The sequence below is a fragment of the Gambusia affinis genome, linkage group LG18 (genome assembly GCF_019740435.1).
Source record: "Gambusia affinis linkage group LG18, SWU_Gaff_1.0, whole genome shotgun sequence".
Classification (NCBI taxonomy): Eukaryota; Metazoa; Chordata; class Actinopteri; order Cyprinodontiformes; family Poeciliidae; genus Gambusia; species Gambusia affinis.
Window position 1 is genome coordinate 24427725 of NC_057885.1, and position 11379 is coordinate 24439103.

Consider the following 11379-nt stretch of genomic DNA (forward strand, 5'->3'; position numbering starts at 1 on the left):
ATTTTGAGATTAATCTCAAATCTACAAAAAAAAAAACTTGGCACTTTCTGAGTTTGAAAAGTCAGAGATTTGCTAGAAAAAAATCACTATTTTTTTTAGATTAATCTTTTTTGATTTTTGAAACAAAAAAAAAAATCTAAGTTGAAAATTTGTGACTTTTCAGACTCATACATTTTCTAGAAAAAACAAAGAAACTTCAGTTTGAAAAATTTTACATTTTTGGACTTTTGAAATTCAAAAAAAATTCCAAAATTTTTTCTAGAAAATATCCAGAGATGAATTTCTGAATTTTTGGCAGAAATGTTCTTTTTTCTGTCACTAATGTGCTGTTGCAGTTTTCAAACTACGACAAATTATTGAAAGAGTTTTAATTTAGCTATTTTATGCAGTGAATATAAACCTCTGGTTGTTCCAAATTTGATCAAATAAATATGATTCTATTGTTAATTGTTTTCTAGGATTTTCTAGGAGTTTCCATTAAGTCTTAATAAAGTAGCGGACGTCGCGGGTTCGACTCCCGGTCCCGGCGCCCTTTGCCGCATGTCCCCCCTCTCCTCCTCCTTCCTGTCTGCCTACTGTCGCAAAAATACGAGCCACTAGCGCCGAAAAGACTCTTCGGGAAAATAAAATGGGGAAAAAAAGTTTTAATAAAGTTTCTATGTCATATTTTGATTAAAAACATTTTTAGCCGAAAAAGAAATCCACGATACTGCGCCTGATTAGCATCCAGCTAATTAGCATCCAGCTAACTGTGAGCAAAGCAGCTCTGAAACTTCAGAATCTCCCGGATGAAGTCATCGGACGGGTTTAAACGTTTGAGCAGAAAATATTTGTTCCCTGCTTACGGGAATCTGGGTTTCCCCGTCCCTCCGCCGGTCAGACGGATCAGTCATGTGTTCACAGCGACGGGACAAGCTAATGATTGACGGTGACAACATGAACCAGCAGAGGAAGCGTCAGATTAGAAACTGAATCCGAACTGGAAGGATCTGCTGCTGGATCCTCGGAACCATCAGGATGAGATCAGACTCCTTCCTCCTGCTGTTTCTCCTCATCTTTGGCTCTCAGGCGGTGAGTTGGGCTGATTTATTCCCGTTCAGGTCAGACAGAATAATTAGTGAAATCACCCAAACCATAACTGATGTCATGTTTTAGAAACTTCATATTTCCACAGAAGACAGGTGACCCACAAACCTTCTGTAGCTTCATTTGTCCTGAGTGCTAAATATTAATAATGTTCAACCTTTAAAATTTGATTGAATCTATAATTTTATGCCTGAAAACTTTGATACAGTGAATTATGTAGATATTCACATCCGTTTTGCCACATTAAAACTAAAACCTGATTTATTTTGTTTTAATTTTTTTGTTATAACCAACATAAAGTTGTGCATAAATGTGGAAAGGAATAAAACATAAAAAATGGACTGAACTTCCTAAGCATACAACTCTGGCTGTATGTTTAGGGTGGTTGAGTTGCTGGGAGGTGAACTTTGACCCCAACCTCAGGTCCTCTGCAGACTCAGAGGTCTAATTGCCAGTTTTGTCCTTTAATAGACCCATTAATTCATGAATCCACCGTGTTTCACTGTGGGATTGATTGGTTTAAAGCAGTGGCTAACACACTGATGCTAACGTGCTAAGAGTGGAGCCAATTTCTTGTTAGCATCTTATCGTTTTTGCTAACTTTGAAAATGTTTAGCTCACTTAAATGACTTTTCCAGATAAATTTTAAAGAGTTAATTTACTTGGCTGTTTTCTAGACTTCCAGAGGATTAAAGTTCGACATCTGTTGATGTTTTATCGAATGTTAAGGAACAAATCTGCTGCAGACCAACGTTTTTTAAAAACCTTGACTTAAACTCTTCAGTTTTTAGTTAAAAACCTTCCAAAACATACATTTTGAAAACAACCAACATAAATCAGTTGACCAAACTGAAGAAGAAATCACCAATTTAAATGATCTGGACTTTTTGTTTTTCAGTTCAGTAAAATGTGTTTGAATGGTTTATGTTATCTAACTACTGATTAACTACTTACACAATTTAAAACAAAAACTTCAACATTTTTCACAACCTAAGAATATTTATTTAGTTTCTCAGAATATCAATTAAATGTTGCTAATAATGCAGCTAAGCTGCTTTTAAAAATAATCAAACATTATCTGCATAATGCTTAACATTTAGCTCCTGTGCTATCGGGATGTGTTGGTCTGAATCTGTCTTATCTTTAGAGTAATCCGTCAGACTCAGAGCAGCCAAAGGCCTTAGATCCAGAACAGGTCAACCAGAACATGAAGCCTCCAGAACCAAAACCACCTCCAGTGGTCACAACGCCCGCCCCAAAAACCACCAAAGCACCCGACACGGACGAGTTCTTGGGTCCACAAGAATGTCTGGACAAAAAGTAAGTTAGAAAGTTACTAAATGTTTCTGTAACCGACCAACGATGGTCTCTATCAAAACTTCATCAGGCTTTCTGGGTTTATTGGAATAAAACTATTGGCAAATGTGCTGCTAGGCTAATCAACGCTTTGCTAAGTGGGAAATGTTTTGCTAAGTTCAGTAGCGCTTTTTCTAACTTTCAGAAAAATTAGCACACTGTACAGTTCTACAGTAAACAGTTTAAAACCCATTTAAACTCGTTTCTAAATCTGAAACCAGGAATGAAAGGTTGGTTCACCCTTCTGACCATGTGGGGGCGATATAACAGGTTTTACTGACACATGATTGATTTTAGCTTCTGCTAAATACCATGTTGTTATAGTGCTTAGCATTAGCGGGACTAATGTTTATATAGTGCTCTAGGGTTAGCACAGCTAACCTTTTAGCTAGCAGTGCCCAGCGCTGGTAATGGCTAACAGACTGTTCAGCCAGAGAAATGTTTGCTAGCAGTCTCAGGTTGCTAACAGGAAGCTGGTGTTCCTCAGGTTGACTCGAGCGTCGTGTGGCCTGGTGTTCTGCCCTCCATGGCAGCGGTGCGTTGAAGGTCAGTGTTCCTGCAAACTTCCCTACCTGTGTCCCTTTGAAGGGGTGGAACGGGTCTGTGGGCACAACAGCAGGACCTTCGCATCCTACTGTCAGGTGAAACCAGACCGTTCTGTACGACTCGTTTGAAGACTCGATAAGAGACTCAATGAGAGACTCTTTGCTTTAAGAAATGCTGATTTGTTTCCCAGGTGATGGCTGTCTCATGCCGGACCAAGACGTCCGTAATGTCCCACTTTGGAAAAGCCTGCACAAGTTCTGTTTCACAGAAACATTTACAGCCTTACTTCGCTTTGTTTTCATTTTTAGAAATGATAATTTCTGGATTTTGTGACTACAGAGGACAAATTCCAGAGCTTCCTGGACAAAGACACGGGACTGATCAGGATCTCCCTTCCTAACGCCACCGGAGAAGGAGAGGCCTTACTGGTGTGCCATCAGGGCTGGGACATGGCAGCTGCTAATGTGGCCTGCAGGAACTCCAAACATCCACTGTGAGGAGATTTATTACATTTACATCCATGAAGGCACAACAAGCTAACTAAACAAACATTTATCGTGACAGAGGAGCAGCGTCTGCAGACTCTGTGGACTACAACTCCCTGATGGCCAACACAGATCTGCCCCGCCACTGCGTCAGCGTCCACTGCCAGGGCTACGAACTGTCTCTGGCTGAGTGTGAAATCTACGACAAGATGGCGGCTTTCGGCAGGATGATGGCCGCAGCGACCTGCTATAAGGACCCGCCTGAAGGTCAGTCAGAGAACATGCTGAGGTCGTAAAAACTCAGGAAACCCTGGAAGCTGCTTTATAGAAAGGTTTCTCCAGAAACGCTTTGCCTCGGTCGTTAAGGAGAAAGAATGATCATTTTTCTTGTCTGTTGGTTTCCAACGTTAGTAGAAACAATCTGGTCAATTTTTCTTCAGGAGTTGACCTGTCGTTCAACTCAGAGTTTAATTAGCAGTGCTATAAACAACAGTAATCTTAAAATCCTGTAAACTCGCTCCACAATATGGAAGTCCCCCAGTCCACCAGGGGGAGTCTGGAGTCGGTAATATTACCTGCATAAATGTTCTGCTGCACTTTATCATGGTAAAAGACCAACTTTGAAACATATTTTCTTTCCTCTTTTCATTTTCTTTCTTCTTTACTTAAAACCTGCTCCATTTTATTTGTTGTCCGACTCCCCCTGGTGGTCTGGAGGACTTCCATTTTGTGGAGAAAATTTGCAGCATTTTCCTTTAGTATTTTTTTGTGTTTTGAAGTTTGCTGTGTTTTTGAGGAATGTCTTCCTCGTTGGTATTCAGGCAGACGTTGTTCACAGGGTCTTTAAAACTCCCACATATTTTATCTGAAGTGCTGAAAAAAGTCATGAAATACAATAAACCTGAGAGTTTGATGTGATGTTACCGCCTCCATCTCCTGTCTGTTTGCGTTTCTACTGCAGGATGCGAATTCACCTGTGCAAACCAGAAATGCATTTTCCTCAACCAGACATGCGACGGAGTGGACGACTGCGGCGACCGCAGCGATGAGATGTGCTGCAAAAGTAAAAACCAAACACAGATTAAAAGACCAACATGAGGAGGTTTTCCCTGAGCGACGCTGTTTGTCAGGCTGCAGGAACGAAGCTTTCCACTGCAGGTCCGGCGTCTGTTTGCACAGAAACTCGGTCGGCGACAATCTGATCGACTGCCTGGACGGAGCCGACGAATCTCAGAAACCAGAGGAAGCTTTCGGTGAGAATCGGTTCAAAGAGCTGGGTTTACTTTTCATTTGACAAAGTTTGAAACGATGATTTGATTTAAACTTGTTTTGTTGTGAAGTTCAAGCAAACTTTAAACAGTTGAAGATTTTAGCACAAGGTTTGAAGATAAATGGGTAATCACATTAAAACAAGCATTTATCAATCAATCAATCAATCAATCAATCAATCAATCAGAGAGTCTGACTGGGTCTGAACTGGACGTTTGACTGACTGCAGTTGGATGTCTAAATGTTTCTGTTTCCTGCAGCGTCACGTAAATTGAACTCAGCACCAAAACCTTCAGGTACCGACGGTGTTTATGTTCAGTTTTTAATAAATCTGGATGTTTATTTAAATAGTAGAAATAATATTTTATGTCTTCTGCTTTTATTTCAGAGTACATCTCTCGTAAAAACGGTAGGTAACCCTCAGCTGGTTCTCACACTGCAGGTAGGAAACAGGAAAGTTACTAGAAAGTGAAATCATAAATGAATCTCCAGTGTTTCCTTTTCCATCCAGTTGGATGAAAATGAAGGAAACTTTGAATTTCTGGGATCAGCGTTCAGATCGAACCGCAGCGGTTAAACACTCAACAGTGTTACAGCTGAGATACATTATTAATGCAAATAAAATCAGTTTTATAATCTGTCAAAAACATTTAAAACACAAATTCTTTCTTAATTTTACCAACCCGTTAAAAAGATTGAAAATCAATATTCTATCAGAAACATGAATTAAAGAAATGAATCTACATCATTTTATATTTTATATTTAACAAATATGAACATAAATAATCATAAAAATATTTTACAGACTGATTAATAGTGTGAGGAAAATAAAAAACGAATAAAACTCTTTGATATTCTGAGTCTCTGTCCGTGGTGCTGATTCTGATTTTTAATTTCTCTGAAGGTTTCCTTCAAGCTCTTCATCTGGTTTTAGCTTTATTTATATTATTTTACACACTTTTCTGTCTTCTATGTTCAGAAAATGTGTAAAAAATATTTTAAAAATCTTAAAAAGGCCAAAAGAAAATAAATTTTTATTTCACCTTCAAGTCGAGTTTAGATTTTCAAAATGAGTTTTTGTGAAGTTTTAAATAAAAATGTTTCCTCAACCTGAAGCAGAAAGAGTTGATTTCACTGTGAGTTTGATGAAAAATTAAGTACACCGTCTGAAGCTAAACAGTTAGCAGGAGCTAATGCTAAAGCGCTAACTTCATACCTGCCTGCTAACCGCTACAATCCTCAATTACCAAATTTATTTTGCATTAATTATGAAACATTAGTCATAGTATTTATCTTTATATTTAGTTTTGTTCTGTTTTATTTTGTTCCTCTTTTGTTTCTTGTTTGAAATAAAGTTATTGGGGAAAAACAGCCAAAATCTGAAGACAGGAAATGGAAATGCTACGTAAACAAACTTCAAAATAAGAGCATGAATATAAACATCTAACTACTTGAAGAATTCCCAACAATCAACAAGCAAAACTTAAACCCAGAAGTCAAACTTTACTCAACTAAGAGTTTATAAAACTCACAGATAAATTATTATTTTATAAATATTAATTTAGAGCATGTTAAATGTGCAAAATGTTTTCAAAAACGCTCAACAGAATCATAATCGTACAGAAGTTCAGCAGAATTTAATTTCAAAACGAATAATTAGCTCCACTATCAGCAGAATGTCACTTAAGTTAATGTTCATTTAGAAACAGTTTGTAGAAAAAACTGAGATTTCTCTGTTATTAAAAGTCAAATTCCAGCTGCAGATTCCATTTCCATCCTCAGAAGTAGCGCCATCTACTGGAACAATTTGGTTCTTGTTCATAACTAATGAGCCCAACTTCAGCTTGTGGTGTTGCAGCTGAACAATAATCCAACCATCAGACCTGCAGCTGAAACATGTTGTGTTGTCTGTTTGTTTGTTTGTTTGTTTGTTTGTTTGTTTGTTTGTTTGTCTGTTTGTTTGTTTGTTTGTCTGTTTGTTTGTTTGTTTGTTTGTTTGTTTGTTTGTCTGTTTGTCTGTTTGTTTGTTTGTCTGTTTGTCTGTTTGTTTGTTTGTTTGTCTGTTTGTTTGTATGTTTGTTTGTTTGTTTGTTTGTTTGTTTGTTTCCAGAAACCAGCGTCATCAGGAAACATCTGGAGGACAAGCTGTTCTGTGGGATTCCCAACAAGGACTTGGTGCACGACACGGAACAGAAGAACCGAGGAAGAACGAGCCGCAGGAAGAGGGTGGTGGGAGGAATCCCGGCCAATCCGGTCAGTCACAGTCCGGGTTGCCAGATCGAAACAAGCACAACTGGCAACCCGCTTGTAAACAGGATAAATTTATACAGAAAAAAAGATACAACTGAAATGAAATAGTCGAATATAAAGTATTTATATCCACAGATTTATTTTGAGATCAGTGATGATGAAAGTTATTTAATAATTACAACAGTAGAAAAAAAATAAACTTTATGAATGTTTGTTTGTTTTCCATTATCTGGGAAACTGAACAAGATTTTAATTCTCAGGTTTTTAATGAAGCTTTTTTCACATGGGCAAAATTTTTGATACACGAATAAGCAACAAAAAGTCCCAACCTGCAACTTTATAAAAAATTAAAAAAAAAGCCCAGAGTTGCTTATAATCAGCAAACCTGGCAACCCAGTCACAGTTTGAGCTGCGGATGAATTATTGTCTGATCCTGATTAATACTTCATTCATTAATTAATTATCGATGTTGTTTCTCTGCTGCTGCCAAAATATTTTTAAAATCTGTATTTCTGTCACCTGAAATGAGATTTGTAGAGGTTATTCATGGCGTCTTCACTCTGAAGTTTCCCAGTCACGATTGAAGGTAACCTGGTGATTCTTCTTCCTGCTGGGCTGCAGACTCAGATCCAGTGGCAGGTGGCGCTAGAGGACAACCGCAGGATCGACTGTGGAGGAGCGTACATCGGCGGCTGCTGGGTCCTCACCGCCGCTCACTGCGTCAGGTACGACCCAGAAGAACCAGAACAAATCGCTAAGATACAGCAGCATTCGAATGTAACCCAGCTGCAGTCAAACTCATTCATTTGGCTCAGACACTGAGGAAAAACTAAACAGCTGAAGCTAAACATGCAGGAGACAGAGATGCTTGGACAGAGCAGTTTTTAATTTCACTGCAGTTTTTTTCTTTTAAATGATACAGTGAGAGTAAAAACAGCACCTGATCAACTTTATGCTCACAAACAACAGCTTTTTGTACTTGGTTTTCTAACAGCGGAGGAGGTAGAGAACTGAAACACTTTACTCAAGTAAGAGTAGAAACACTTCAAGATACTTTTACTGATGTAAAAGTTAAAAGGTTTTTGGTAATAAAAAAAAGTATTAAATTACTGACTAACTGATCAAATTATCAATCACTTTATATGTAAAAATGACATCATACGGACGATGATGTCATTTTTCACCTTTGCTTAATGTGATCTCATCTTTTACCTGGTGATAAAAACAGAAATTTCCACTTAACATATAAAGTTAAGTGAAAATTTTTGTATTTTAAGGAGCAAAATGACAGTAATTTGTATAAGTAACAAAAAATAATAAAACCAGGAAAAATAAAATTTTTCTAAATGAGTTTCTTCAATAAAAAAATTGTAAAACTTTCAGCTGTGTGTCTGGTGGGTTTTTGGTCAAAACCTTTTGATTTTCATTCAGTGGGAAGAATGAAAATATTTCATAATAAAGTTACTAAAGTAAAAGTAAGAAGTACCGGGTAGTAAAACAGTTTGTAAGTAACTAACTGAGTAAAGTAACTAGTTACCCTCATTCCTTCACCAGGCCCAATCCTTCTGCGTTCAGAGTGAAATTTTCTCTCTGGAAGAAATTTCAGCCTCAGGGAACGACGGACATCGTTCCTGTGGCAGACATCCGCATCCACCCGAAGTACGAACCCCCCTGATCGCTAATTATTGATTATAAATCAGTCACACAGGAAGCTAAGAGTCCCACTCCTCCTGCAGCTACGTGGCGTCGACGTACGAGAACGACATCGCGCTGGTGCAGCTGGAGAAGCTCCCGTTCAAGAATCATTGCCTGGAGGACAACCCGGCCGTCCGAGCCGTCTGCGTCCCCTGGACCACCCAGCTGTTCCCGCCCAACCACACCTGCAGCATCTCCGGTTGGGGGCGGACCGCAGGTACAAACACCTGAACCGGTTCCGATGATCACACCTGCTCTGGGTAGCCAAATCTAAACCTGCTGGTTCATTTCACAAACACTCAGGAAGTCAGAACCACCAGGACATTTTCTGGATGGTAAAATATTCAGTGTTGAGGTGAAGAGGCAGTGATTGGTTCTCACCAGTAGGTGGCAGCATTAAGATGTTTCCTAACATAAAACAGAAGATGAAGAGGAACCAATCAATAGATATTATCAGTTTAATGTTTTCTAACCTCATTGGCCTGAATGTGAATCTGAGTTTATGTCTTTAAGGAGCAAAATATTACAAAATTATTATAATAAAATGATGCTGAACTTCCAGAGACAAAAATAGTCGTTTGAATATCTGAGAATATTTTATTTTTTTGTCTATAATTTATTTTTTATCAGATGAAAGAGACAAAATTGGGAACATGAACCAGATAAAAACAAGTTTTTGTTTTAAATTAAATTTTTTAAATTAATCTTTCCACTGATAGTTATGAGAATCAATGGAGTCGAAGATATTTGTAAAGATAAAAACTGGAGACTCTTTAGGTTTATGTACAGTTTTATGTTGGAAGTGTTTGAGAGAGAATTTAACATGTTAATCCAAGATAATCTCAGACATAATCTGAGATTTAGATTTTTAGTGAACTTTTACACCAAATCGGTTTTGACCTCAGCTGGTTTTTTCCTACCAGTAAAGATCCATTTGGCTGTTGGGTGCTGTGAATTAATCCCTGTAATCCTGTAATCCGGGCTCAATCCGGGTCCATGAGTCGTTTGTTTCCTGGTTTCTGTTAAAGTTGATGTTTCTGTGCAGACGGCCGGGGGGCCCAGGTGCTGCTCTGGGCCAACGTGTCGCTCATCTCCGGCTGCGAGTCCTCCTACAAGCATCGCTTCAAACCGGGGATGATGTGTGCAGGTGAGTCCGGTCCGACGGTCCGGCCCGATCCGGTCCCGGTCCGAACCCGGCCCAATCCGGTCCGGTCCGACGGTCCGGCCCGATCCGGTCCGACCCGGTCCGGTCCGACGGTCCAGTCCGACGGCCCAAACCCGGTCCGACCCGGTCCGGTCCGACGGTCCAGTCCGACGGCCCGAACCCGGTCCGGTCCGACCCGGTCCGACCCGGTCCGGTCCGACCCGGTCCGGTCCGACGGTCCAGTCCGACGGCCCGAACCCGGTCCGGTCCGGTCCGGTCCGGTGGCCTGAACCCGGTCCGGTCCGGCGGCCTGAACCCGTCCGTCTGTGTGCAGGAGACCTGGACGGACACGTGGACTCGTGTCAGGGCGACAGCGGCGGCCCGCTGGTCTGCGAGGACGAACTCGGGGTTTCCTACCTGTGGGGCATCGTCAGCTGGGGGGAGCGGTGTGGCCATCCGGGCTTCCCGGGGGTTTACACACAGGTGAAACTGGTTCTGCTTCCGGTTGGAACATTTAAGACCCGGTTAACTGGTTCTCTTCTCGGCAGGTCGCTCATTACTTTGAGTGGATCCGGCTTCACACCGGCTGGTCTGCAGTCACCAGATTTAACTCCTGAAGAAACCGACTACCTTCAACTCTTCACCTTAATGTGATCTGAACTTTGACCTGGTAATAAAAACAGAAAACATTGTTCTGCTTTGCTGCTCAATAAATAAATAAATAAAGTCCTGAGACAAAAAGGTGGATTTTTACTGGCAACTTAAATCTTATTTTAATGTTTGGAGATTCACAAAACATTTTTCTTCTTCTATTTGAGTCTCTGCTGATTATAAAAACACAGCAACAATCAGCCATTTTCTGGCCAAGTTCATGTTTTTTGGTGTCTGGAAAATGAGCCATTTAGAAATCCTAAAATCCTGTCAATAGCATGTTTACTACTACTGACCTACTTCATTCAATAGTTTAAATTTACCTTCTACATCAAAGTTAGCTAAAATGCTAAGGGTTTTTAAAATCCTGTTGTTAGCATGTGGGCTATCGCTAGCATCTTTGTGACTGAAACGAGAGTCAGATCCATCTACACATGTTCAGATCTCACCCAACGCAGCGTCAGTGAGAAAAGTATTCACAACCTGAATAAATGTTCGACACCACAGAGAAACTGAAAACAGGTTTTATTGGGATTTTCTGACACAAATCAACACAATGTAGGTTATAAATATACAAACAGCTGCAGTGAAAGAAGGTTCAACGTTTCTACAGAGGAGCTGAAAACTAGAGCGTGTAGTGAATGAATAACTTTGTGTTGATCGAACTTATAAAAACATGTTAAAACTCAATTTGCTGGTTTCTATAGTAGAAACTCAGATTTGAACTGAACTCTGAACAGTAAAAATGAAGCTAAAAGCTAAAAGCTTCCTCATATTATCCTCATTAGGAAGGTTTTTCCACACAGGAAGATAAATTCACACACATGCTTTATGCTGCCTCCAGTTGTAAACACAATTAGTGTAGTAATGTAGTTATAAAAGTAAATGTCGTCGACA

General features: G+C 39.8%; 1 protein-coding gene across 1 annotated transcript; it reads left to right on the forward strand.

Moving 5' to 3' along the window:
• The first annotated feature begins 836 nt into the window (after positions 1 to 836).
• cfi (complement factor I) lies at positions 837 to 10572 on the forward strand. The gene is made up of 17 exons (XM_044098424.1): positions 837 to 1071; positions 2234 to 2406; positions 2930 to 3083; positions 3179 to 3242; positions 3328 to 3481; positions 3553 to 3740; positions 4435 to 4536; positions 4604 to 4726; positions 5003 to 5038; positions 5131 to 5151; positions 6853 to 6995; positions 7614 to 7717; positions 8547 to 8651; positions 8729 to 8904; positions 9733 to 9834; positions 10166 to 10314; positions 10380 to 10572. The coding sequence occupies exons 1-17, from the start codon at positions 1018 to 1020 to the stop codon at positions 10446 to 10448; spliced, it is 1917 nt and encodes a 638-aa protein (XP_043954359.1). The 5' UTR covers positions 837 to 1017; the 3' UTR covers positions 10449 to 10572.
• The last annotated feature ends 807 nt before the right edge of the window (positions 10573 to 11379 follow it).

What these genes read in the sequence shown, in the direction of transcription:
- cfi (XM_044098424.1), top strand. Translation starts at nt 1,018, where the DNA reads ATGAGATCAGACTCCTTCCTCCTGCTGTTTCTCCTCATCTTTGGCTCT. An exon ending in AGGAACTCCAAACATCCACT is followed by an intron (nt 3,482 to 3,552) that starts GTGAGGAGATTT and finishes TTATCGTGACAG; the next exon opens with AGGAGCAGCGTCTGCAGACT. An exon ending in GTACATCTCTCGTAAAAACG is followed by an intron (nt 5,152 to 6,852) that starts GTAGGTAACCCT and finishes GTTTGTTTCCAG; the next exon opens with AAACCAGCGTCATCAGGAAA.